Source organism: Podarcis melisellensis, assembly GCF_964234715.1.
Source record: "Podarcis melisellensis genome assembly, chromosome: 16".
Lineage (NCBI taxonomy): Eukaryota > Metazoa > Chordata > Lepidosauria > Squamata > Lacertidae > Podarcis > Podarcis melisellensis.
The window spans coordinates 8,782,388-8,793,265 of record NC_138533.1 but is presented as its reverse complement, the minus strand read 5'-3'; the positions used below and the strand labels follow the sequence as shown (position 1 = coordinate 8,793,265).

The 10,878-nt window shown below is 51.2% G+C and overlaps 1 protein-coding gene across 17 annotated transcripts in view; it reads right to left on the bottom strand.

The window, feature by feature from the left end:
- Positions 1-2,565: 2,565 nt before the first annotated feature.
- Positions 2,566-10,878, bottom strand: part of UBAP2L (ubiquitin associated protein 2 like) — a 47,670-nt gene continuing 39,357 nt past the window's right edge. For 7 of the 17 annotated variants that reach the window (XM_081891353.1, XM_081891356.1, XM_081891354.1 and 4 more), the window contains 5 exons: positions 10,737-10,842; positions 7,853-7,920; positions 6,011-6,211; positions 5,641-5,676; positions 2,566-3,319 (listed from right to left, as the gene is read on the bottom strand). In XM_081891353.1, the coding sequence (XP_081747479.1) occupies positions 3,224-3,319; positions 5,641-5,676; positions 6,011-6,211; positions 7,853-7,920; positions 10,737-10,842 (507 nt within the window). In that variant the 3' untranslated portion in view covers positions 2,566-3,223. The remainder of the gene's footprint in view (positions 3,320-5,640; positions 5,677-6,010; positions 6,212-7,852; positions 7,921-10,736; positions 10,843-10,878) is intronic. The other 10 variants (XM_081891355.1, XM_081891341.1, XM_081891347.1 and 7 more) reach the window with 3 other exon arrangements.

The window sequence follows — 10,878 nt, the reverse complement described above, 5'->3', positions numbered from 1 at the left end:
TCCGTGCGCTGCTCTGGTTCACCAGAAGCGGCTTAGTCATGCTGGCCACATGACCCGGAAGCTGTACGCCGGCTCCCTCGGCCAATAAAGCGAGATGAGCGCCGCAACCCCAGAGTCGTCCGCAACTGGACCTAATGGTCAGGGGTCCCTTTACCTTTATGGTGCTACTAGGATTTTTAAAAAAATATTGTTTCAACTATGGCAGACCAACATGACTATCTAAAGGTACCGCTGCCCGTACGGGCCAGTCTTGACAGACTCTGGGGTTGTACGCCCATCTCACTTAAGAGGCCAGGGGCCAGCGCTGTCCGGAGACACTTCCGGGTCACATGGCCAGTGTGACATCGCTGCTCTGGCGAGCCAGAGCTGCACACGGAAACGCCGTTTACCTTCCCGCTGGTAAGCGGTCCCTATTTATCTACTTGCACCCGGAGGTGCTTTCAAACTGCTAGGTTGGCAGGCGCTGGGACCGAGCAGCGGGAGCGCACCCCGTTGTGGGGATTCGAACCGCTGACCTTTCGATCAGCAAGTCCTAGGCGTTGAGGCTTTAACCCACAGCGCCACCTGTGTCCCTACATGACTATCTACCTGTAACTAGAGAAGGGATATTGGGGAAGGGTTATGCATGGAAAGGGTTCTCTTGGGGTGGGGTATTGGGGAAATTGCTGGAATAATCCATCCCTCTTGGATAGCCACTTATCCTTGGTCTTTCTGGGGGAGTGAGGAAAGCAGGATCTGCAGATACTGCGCAACACTGCAACACCTCAAGAACCACCTTTCCCCATACCCGGAGGACCCTGCGCTCATCATCTGAGGCCCTTCTTTGTGTGCCTCTTCCATGAGAGGTTGGGAGGACATTGACAACCAACAGGGCCTTTTCTGCAATGGCTCCCCGCTTGTGGGATGCTCTCCCCAGGGCAGCTCACCCGGCACCTTCATTACATAACTTTGGGCACCAAGGAAAAAACCTTCCTTCTCCCAGGCCTTTGGCTAACTAAGCAATTAATGGCTTGGGGTGTGTGTGCTGTTTTTCTTACCGTTTCTTTGTGTTTTTATATTGTAAAACACCCTGCAACCCTGAAAGGCAGCATTGGAATTTATTAAATAAACTACCATGAGCCACTCAAGTTCAAAGTTATCTGCTAAATTGATATTATGTTTATGGATGTTCTGTATAGTTCCAACGAGTGAAACACAGGTAAGTTCAAGTCCACGAAAGCAGCTGCTCTCGACTTGACTGTCTTGCAGTCTGCAATTCTTCTAGTCCATGCAAATCCATCCCCAAGATTTTGGCCCCCATAAATCCCAACACTTCACTGCACAAAATTAGGGTACATACAAGCAATGCCAAACTAGTATGCAGCATTGATTCTGGAGTTCTTCAATCTCGAGTCTGCAGGTGTTGCTGGGCTCTGACTCCTATAATCCAGAGTGTGTTTAGCCAATGGCCAGGGATAATAGGTGTAGTCCCAACGTAATGTTTGAAGGCCAATTATCTAATGATGGTGGTGGCTTTTGAGGACAGTGAAACTGAGTTCTTTATGGCATTGCTTTGTTTTTAGTTACTAATGCACAAGTCACTTGAAGTAGCTGAACAGAACAAGGACTTGTGTACACATCCTCCTCTTGACTATACAGTGGTACCTCGGGTTAAGGACTTAATTTGTTCTGGAGGTCCGTTCTTAATCTGAAACTGTTCTTAACCTGAAGCACTACTTTAGGTAATGGGGCCTCCCACTGCCGCCGCGTGATTTCTGTTCTCATCCTGAAGCAAAGTACTACTTCTGGGTTAGCAGAGTCTGTAACCTGAAGTGTCTGTAACCCAAGGTACCATTGTGTTTGTACCTTGCCTGACATCACAGGGGGTGCAAGTGGCAAATGAATGGCCAGCCCTTGCAGAAATCCGTTATCAGAGCTCAAATAGGTGGGGGGAGAGGGGGGGGAAGGCACCATGACCTGACCACGGTGTGTGTGTGTGAGGCTTTCTCTGGTAGGCAAGAGACTGGGAAGGTGGAAGGAGAGAGATTGAGGAGGAGAGATATTGTGACCCTATTGTGCATGGGTAGGCAAACTAAGGCCCAGGGGCCAGATCCGGCCCAATCACCTTCTAAATCCGGCCCGTGGACGGTCCAGGAATCAGAGTGTTTTTACGTAAGTAGAATGTGTCCTTTTACTTATAATGCACCTCTGAGTTGTTTGTGGGGCCTGCCTGGTGTTTTTTACATGAGTAGAATGTGTGCTTTTATTCGAAATGCATCTCTGGGTTATTTGTGGGGCACAGGAATTCATTCATATTTTTTTCCAAAATATAGTCCGGCCCCCAACAAGGTCTGAGGGACAGTGGACCGGCCCCCTGCTGAAAAAGTTTGCTGACCCCTGCTATTGTGGGTTGGGTAGAGAAAACAGACAAACACAGCAGTCCTGGGGAGATGGCTTCAGTGTGGGGAAGGAAACAGGCTTGGAGTGGGGCTGGGGCTGTCTGGCAGGTACCCTCTAAGTGCACGCGCGCACACACACACACACAGTCCAACTATAGATGGAAAACGCAAGGCCCAGAGAACAGAGTGGGGTTTTCGTTTTTATATACAAGACACATTTATCCATTAAATTTAGAACACAGTACAAAAAAAACACTTCAACTAATTAATCTTACAATGCGGTTCATATCAATTACTGATCTTATTCCTAATAATAAAGGGGGGCATTGTAGGAGGAGGAGCGGGGAGAGAGAGAGAAAGAGAGAGAGAGAGAAAGAGAGAGAGGATTCCAGATGTTGACTCCTTTGGATCCGTCAGGCGGTACTTCTTCTTTTTTCTTCCTTCCTTTTTCTGGGCGGGTGGGTGGGTGGGGAGGGGCGGGAAGAGGAAGAGTAAAGGAGTAGAAAAACAAAACAAAACAAAAGGCCCCTACGGCTGAACAGCTCGTAATCTGAATGAATGCAGAGAAAGAGAGAGAGAGAGAAAGGAAAGAAAAAAGATACAAATTCTATATTACATACAATGGGGAAGGGAGGGGGAAGAAGGTGGCTGGAGGGACGGGGTGGGGGGGGGAGGATGCTGAGCCCAGAGCCATTTTGGCCGGGGTCCGCCGGGGCTGTTGCAGGGCTGTGCTGAGGGCAGGGGAGCTCTTCTTTCCTTCTGGGGTCCTTCCTTCTTGGGTAATCGCTGTCGTCCTTCCGTTTGTCTCTTGGTTGAAGTGTGTGGAGCCGCCTCTGAGCCTCTCCTCAATTGGCGCCCCAGTTGTAGCTGTTGTAGGCAGACTTGTTTGCCTGCGACTTCTGTGGGATGGAGGTGCCCTGGCTGCGCTGCCCAGTGCCGCTCTGTGCAGGAAGAGAAGGGGGGGAAGTAGGGAGAGAGAGAGAGGGGAAAAGGAAGGTGAGCGAGGCTCGACTAGCAGCTAGCTCAGCTCCCCAGGCCTTATTTGGAGGCACGAAACAGGCTCCAGCAACCCATGAGCATGGGAAATGAGTGAATCAGCTCAAGAAAAGAGGTTGCTTCTCTTGCCAGCGACAGGAATGCTCTGGCTGCCTCTAGATCAGTGTTTCCCCAACTCGGGTTTCCAGCTCTTTTCAGACTACAATTCCCATCATCCCTGACCGCTGGCCTTGCTAGCAACGATGGGATTTGTAGTTCAACAACATCTGGCGACCCACAGGTTGAGAAAGGCTGCTCTAGATCAATGTCCCCCCAACTTGGGTTTCCAGCTCTTTTCAGACTACAATTCCCACCATCCCTGACCGCTGGTCTTGCTATCTCGGGATGATGGGAGTTGTAGTCCAAAAAACCCAGCTGCAGACCCACCTTTGGAAAACACTGACCTAAGCGCTGGGCTGCAGCTCCCACCAGCCAGCAAAGGCAAATAAGTCAGGGATGATGGGAGTTGTAGTCCAGCAACATCTGGAGGACGCCACAGGTTTCTCGCAGCCCGGCTCCGGAGCAAGGCCAGGCAGGGCTTGGGGTTTTTTAATAGGGCTTTTGTTAGTCCACCAGCCAGAGCCATGTGCAGCACAGGGTGGGTGTGGAGAGATGCACAAAATGACAAGTTTTGGGTGGGGGTCGAAGCCAAGCATACTCCGGGAGACATACATGGGGATGACCTGTGTTCACAAGTAGAAATCGGCACCTGGACTGCCAATTCAGGGTTTGGAAAGACCCTTCTGCTGCCAAGCAAGGGAAAGTCAGAAACCTTTGCCAATTCCATGGCAAGCGGCAACTCATCAGTAGATCCTCCCTCCTTCTACTTTAGAGGGAAGAGTCTGGACTGTGCTACCAATGGCTAAGGACCATAGCAAACTGCCACAAACACTCCCTGTGATGTCCCAAATCCTACTGTGCCGTTGGGTAGACTGGGAAAGCGAGGTACTCCAATTCTAGTTGCAAAATCTGACGTGGAAGTGTTTTACGACCTGGCGGGGCAAGACACTAGCAGCTGCTATTAGTTCTCAAAGCATAGCCAATAGTCTGGACAGCTCTGCCTGCTGAGCGTAACGGCACCTGCAGCGTATCTCTGTGCTTGGCCATTCAGATCTGAGGTGGGAGACCTAAGCTGGACAGCTTTTACCGTATTTTTCGCTATAAGACGCACCAGACCATAAGACGCACCTAGTTTTTGGAGGAGGAAAACAAGAAAAAAAATATTCTGAATCTCAGAAGCCAGAACAGCAAGAGGGATCGCTGCGCATGAAAGCAGCAATCCCTCTTGCTGTTCTGGCTTCTGGGATAGCTGCACAGCCTGCATTCACTCCATAAGACGCACACACATTTCCCCTTACTTTTTCGGAGGGAAAAAGTGAGTCTTATAGAGCAAAAAATACGGTAATTTGATTTTATTCATCGAGCCGACTTGGATCCTGGTATTCTGTGGCGGGGAATCCACACTGCACACGACACAATTTGGTAGAGGGAGCAAGTGCTTCTTAATACAGTGCACGGTTAAAGCTCATCACCAGGGATAGCCAACGTGGTGCCCTTTAAATGCTGAAGGACTGCAGTTCCCACCAACATCCCAGAACTATGTTCAGGGATGATGGGAACTGCTAATCAGCATCATCCAGAGGGAACTTAGTTGTCCAGCCTCGTTCCTGGTGGAAAGAGCTGTTTGATGGTGGAACAGCTTGGATCTTTTGTTGGAGGTTTCTAAGCAGAGATTGCTTGGCCATCTGCCTGGAATTCCTTTAACTGTGCTGTAGATGACCCTTGGAGTCCCTTCAAACTCTCCGATTCTGCTCATGATGTGCTGCCTCACTTCCAACACGTCCTGCCTTTGCTCCGTTCTCCCTAGAGAGCCTGTGCAAGGCTGGTTCATCATCGACCAGCCCCAGGACAGAGGGAGGAGCAGGGAAAGAAGATTTCTGTGGGTCCGTCGCCCTGTGCGTGTTGTGTGTGTGTGGTTGTGTTTTTATGCCCACATCTGTCTGGGGCAGAGCTGGGGGTACTGGCAGTCTTTTCCAGGTTCTGCTGGACTCCTAGGAGCCTCCGGTCAACGGGCAGGAAGGAACGATGGGAGGCTGGAGTCCGGCACACACATGGGAGGAATGCAAGGTTCCCTCCAGCTCCCTAGCCTACGGCAAAGACTGAGCACGGCCACCAGAGCGCAGCAGGATGGGCGCAAGCAATCACCCCCTTCCAAGAGGTTCGTTACCTGGTCTTCCTGCTGGCGTTGGAAGTACAAAATCGACTGTTTTGGGAAGGTGGAGGCAGGCCCAGGATATGGAAAATACAAGGAGACATTATGACAGCCCCCCTGGACCCAAGTGTGCAAGGACGAGTCTGGGATGTGGCAGGAGAGGAGAAGTGTACTGGCTAACGAACCAGTAGATGGGGCGGTCAAGGCACCTCTTAGAAAAGTATCCCAGGGCCTTCTCCCTACTGCGTGTGCATGAGGTGTGTTGTTTTACGTCTCTGTGCAATGAGGGGAATGGAGATGGAGGAGGAGGAGGAGGAGGAGGAGGGACCTGGAGACAGGTGGTGGTTGCCCAAAGGAGGGAAGGTGTATTGGGACCCGCCCTTACCTGCCCGTCCTGCTGCAGGTGGTGGTGCAAGATCTGGGAGTGCGGCTGCTGATGAGGCGTCAGGATGTGCATGAACGGGGCCGGCGGATATGCTGCAGCGGTGGCAGGGTTGATGGGGCCGCCACTGCCCAGCGCTGACGGCAGGTTGAAGGAGGCCGTGGGGGTTCCGGTGTGGAATCCCTGCTTCTCGAACGACTGCTGCTGGGTACACATACACACAGAGGGGCCTTTAGGGACAGGAACTCTACCCCAAGCGTCTCCTATCTCCATAGCTGTCAACTTACAGATTTAAAAATAAGGGACCAGCGGCCTCAAAAATAAGGGATCAGCAGCCAAAATAAGGGATTTTGCTGTTGTGGAGAGTTGCATACATTGGTAGGATTGACAGATGCTGTCAATCCGGCATGAGGTGGTTGCGGCGGCCGCTGAAGCGCCGCCCTTCTGTGTCCCTTCCCATCCCCTACTCTTCCTCCTCCCCCAGGCCGCCTCCTCAGCTGCCACCACCGGGCTCGCGGGCAGCGTGGGCAAGAGTCTCTCTCCCTCCCCCCGGGCGGGGAAGGGACGATGGAACTCCTCACACTAGGACGACAGCGCCAGCATGCGCTCTCTCTCACAGTGGACGACCCTGAGCCACTCCTTCCCTCCCAAAGTGGGCGAGCATGAAACCCAGGAAATTTAAGGGACATCAATAAGGGACAGCAGCGGCACACGGCGCTGGGATAAGGGACTTTCCCGCCAAATAAGGGACGGTTGACAGCTATGCCTGTGTCGCTGGCAGGGAACCTGCGTCACCACCCCACACCCAGTTCCTGATGCTGCTGGGCTCCCATCAGTCCCTGCAACAGTCACAGAGTGGCTCAATGGTCAGGGATGATGAGAGTCAGGAGTGCAGCAATATCTGGCCATCTGCAATGGGCTCCACATGGGGCTGCCCTTGAAAGTGACTCAGAAACGGTCTGAAATGCAGCTGTCAGATTACCCACTGGGGTTCCATTCAGATCACACACAAGCCCTCTTTGAAAACAGGTTGCCAGTTCATTTCTGGGCCCAATTCTAGGTGCTCACGTTAAACGTTTAAAGCCCTAAACCACTCAGGCCCCAAATATTTGAAAGACCAGATCCCGCCCTACAGACTCTCTAGATGGGACCTGCTCGGTAGTTTTGCCTCCCTCAGGAGGATCAGGGAGGGGCTGGCCAAGGTGTGGGCCTCCTCTGTGGCAGCCCCAAAATTGTGGAACTCCCTCCGCACAGAGACGCTCCTGGAACCTTCATTATACAGCTTCTGGCAAATGCTGAAGATACATCTCTTTACCCATGGGCCTTTGACTCCCAAGATGTATGCAGGCAACCCTTGATTTGTGTGGGGTTTGCGTTCTGGGTCACTGCGTGTTTGCGTGAAATCATGTGCAATTGAAACACCTCGTTCTGCCCCTGCTCCACTCTTTTAATGATGTCTTTCTTGATGTTTCTGGGTCACTTCGGGGTTCGGTGCTATGTGCATGTTCACAATCATGCACAAAATAATATAATCACAAAAAGCAGGGGAGGGGGTCCTGAAACATATAGGCAACCCGTTTTAGGCGTGACTAAAAAATACAGGCAACCCGTTTTAGGCGCGACTAAATGTTGCACCTAAAACGAGTTGCCTGTCTTTTTCAGGAGCCTCCCCCGTTTTTTGTGACTGTATTATTTTCGTTTCTCAGCAGTGGAAGAGGCGATTTTGGTGGGGAAACCGGGGCAGTTCCTTTGCTCCTACGCTCCAACTGGATTACTGAAAGGCAGCCAAGCACCCAAACCTCACACGGGACACTCAGGAGCCACCTCCCACATTGAAGCACCAACCTGTGTTTTGGAGTAAACAGAACCAGAGATGTCTGGCACTCCTGTGTTACTGGATGTTACTGACACACCTGTAAAAAAAGGGGGGGGGACAAAGTGGCGTTAGCAGTTAGCTTGGTCGGTTGCATGCAAAGACTAAACTCTTCCCCTCCTGGCTCCCCTCCCCTAGCTCCTTCCCAGAGCGATTTGAGGGCGAGAACAGCCTCCTAGCCATATCATGATGTTGCAAAGGCTTGCTTTGGTGTACATGTGCGCACATCAGCTTGGATGCAGTGGAGAGATGCAAGAAGCAAAACAAGCCGAGCTTGTCTCCTGGCAAGAGGGAGGCACTGTGGGAGAGTGGCTCCCGTGTCCATGAAACTGGTCAGTTGTCTTCCCCAGAAGAAGCAGGTTCACAATCTGGCAGTGCTGCTCTGTCACTGGAATGCCCAGGTAGTCGCGGTGGCCAGATGCTTATTTTACCATACTGATGCAGACGGAGTTCCTTGGAGCGTTAAAGGTAAAGGGACCTCTGACCACTAGGTCCAGTCGCGGATGATTTTGGGGTTGCAGCGCTCATCTCGCTTATTGGCCGAGGGAGCCGGCGTAAAGCTTCCGGGTCATGTGGCCAGCATGACTAAGCCGCTTCTGGCGAACCAGAGCAGTGCAATGAAATGCCGTTTACCTTCCCGCCGGAGCGGTACCTATTTACCTACTTGCACTTTGATGTGCTTTTGAACTGCTAGGTGGGCAGAAGCAGGGACAAAACAACAGGAGCTCACCCCGTCGCAGGGATTTGAACCGCTGACCTTTTGATTAGCAAGTCCTAGGCTCTGTGGTTTAACCCACAGCGCCACCTCAGAGTGTTAGGCCCTAACTATCGCCGTGTCTGTGTCTGCTTTCCTGATTAAGTGGTGCAGGGTCTGTATCTGGGAACAAAACCAGGGTGGGAGTTCCCAGCTACCCCAACCGCAGCCTCTGGAAGCCTTGAAAGTTGCTGCAGGAGAGGGACTGTGAGCAACACAACGGAAAGGGTGTTTCTGGGACCAAGGTGAGACTGCGAAGCTCCCTTGTTATTTTTGCTGTTGCCAGGAGGTCTAACGCTAACATAATCTTGTTTCAGTTATAGTAATGACGTGCTGGGGTTTTTTTTTGTATGCTGCTATATTTGCCGCTAGGATGCCGTTATGAAATGGCTCTTGCAGTGGTTGATTGTGAGACATGCTCCTGTTTTCTTTGCTGTTCTTCTGGCTGGAAAGAGGCATGCAAATGAAACTACAAATGAACGAATCTGTTGGAATCTGTGGAGAAATGTGGGGCCATCAAGAGGACCAACCCAATGGAGCTATTTTTGAGGAGTCAAAGCAGGCATAGGCAAACTCCAGCCCTCCTGATGTTTAGAACTACAATTCCCATCATCCCTAGCTAACAGGACCAGTGGTCAGGGATGATGGGAATTGTAGTCCCAAACATCTGGAGGGCCAGAGTTTGCCTATGCCCGAGTCAAAGGATGGCCGTAGCATTTTATAACAGACCCTCATATTATGAGCATGCAAAGTTGCCTTGTCTCAAGTCAGACCACAGGGTCCATTCAATCCCGGATGATTTTGGTTCTCCAGAAGGCAACTCTCAGGAGCAAAAAAGGCTAGTGCTATTCTAGGCTGCATCAACAAACATCTAGTGTCCTGGATCAGGAGAAGTTAATAGTCCCACTCTATTCTGTCTTGGTCAGGCCACACCTGGAGTCCAGCTCTGGGCAGCAGAATTTAACAAAGATGTTGGCAAGCTGGAACATGTGCAGAGGAGGGTGACCAAGATGACCAAGGGTCTGTAAACCAAGCCTTGTGAAGAATGGTTGAAGGAGCTGGGTATGTTTAGCCTGGAAAAGAGAAGGTATGATAGCCATCTTCAAATATCTAAAGGGCTGTCCCATGGAAGATGAAGCAAGCTTGTTTTCTCCTGCTCTGGAGGGTAGGACTCGAACAAATGGCTTCAAGTTACAAAGAAAAGAGATTCTGGCTAAACACCAGGAAGAACTTTCTGACAGTGAGAGCTGTTCGACAGTGGAATGGTCTTCCTCAGAAGGTTCTCCTTCCTTGGAGGTTATTAAGCAGAGGTTGGGTGGCCACCTGTCATGGTCACTTTAGTTGAGATTCCCGCATTGCAGATGACCCTTGGGGTGCCTTCCAGCTCTATAATCCTATGATATAGGATTGATCCTATGATATAATCCTATGATATAGGACGACATAGATAGCCAGGGATGATTGGAGCTGGTGTCCTGCAACATCTGGAAGTAACCATGTTGGCTTTTGCCTCGATTTTTAAAAATGAACCACTCTGTTATATTTATAAAAAGATCTATACAGTGGTACCTCGGGTTACAGACACTTCAGGTTACAGACTCCGCTAACCCAGAAATAGTACCTTGGATTAAGAACTTTGCTTCAGGATGAGAACAGAAACCGCGCGGCGGCGGGAGGCCCAATTAGCTAAAGTGGTGCTTCAGGTTAAGAACAGTTACAGGTTAAGAACGGACCTTCAGAACGAATTAAGTTCTTAACCTGAGGTACCACTGTATACCGCTTACAACAACTGTGCCCAAAAACCATATATGAAAGTTAAAAGTCAGAAATCACGGTAACTCTTGCTGAAAGATGTTGGCTTGCATACTAAGCCTGGCGGAACCCAAGTTTCCAGCAGGCATTTAAAAGGCTGCAATGGAAGGGCCTGCCTGAAGATTTCTAGTAGCAGGGCGTTCTGCAGGACTGGGCTGAAGGCACCAAAGGTTTGGCCCCTTGCCAACGCCCAGTGAGCCTCGCCAAGGCAGGGAACCACGGCAAATGATGCCCCTTGCAGACGATCTCACGCCCTCCCTTCAACTCTTGTGGCCGCCCCTCCTACTCACCGGTGCTGTATCCATGGGAGCCGTAGCCGCTGGGCTGCTGGAAGGGGGTGGCCGAGGCGTTCATGCTGACGTTGACGCTGTGCTGCTTGGAAGAAGTGGGAGCCACCTGGGGAAAGCAAGAGGCTGGGGAGTGAGCAGGCTG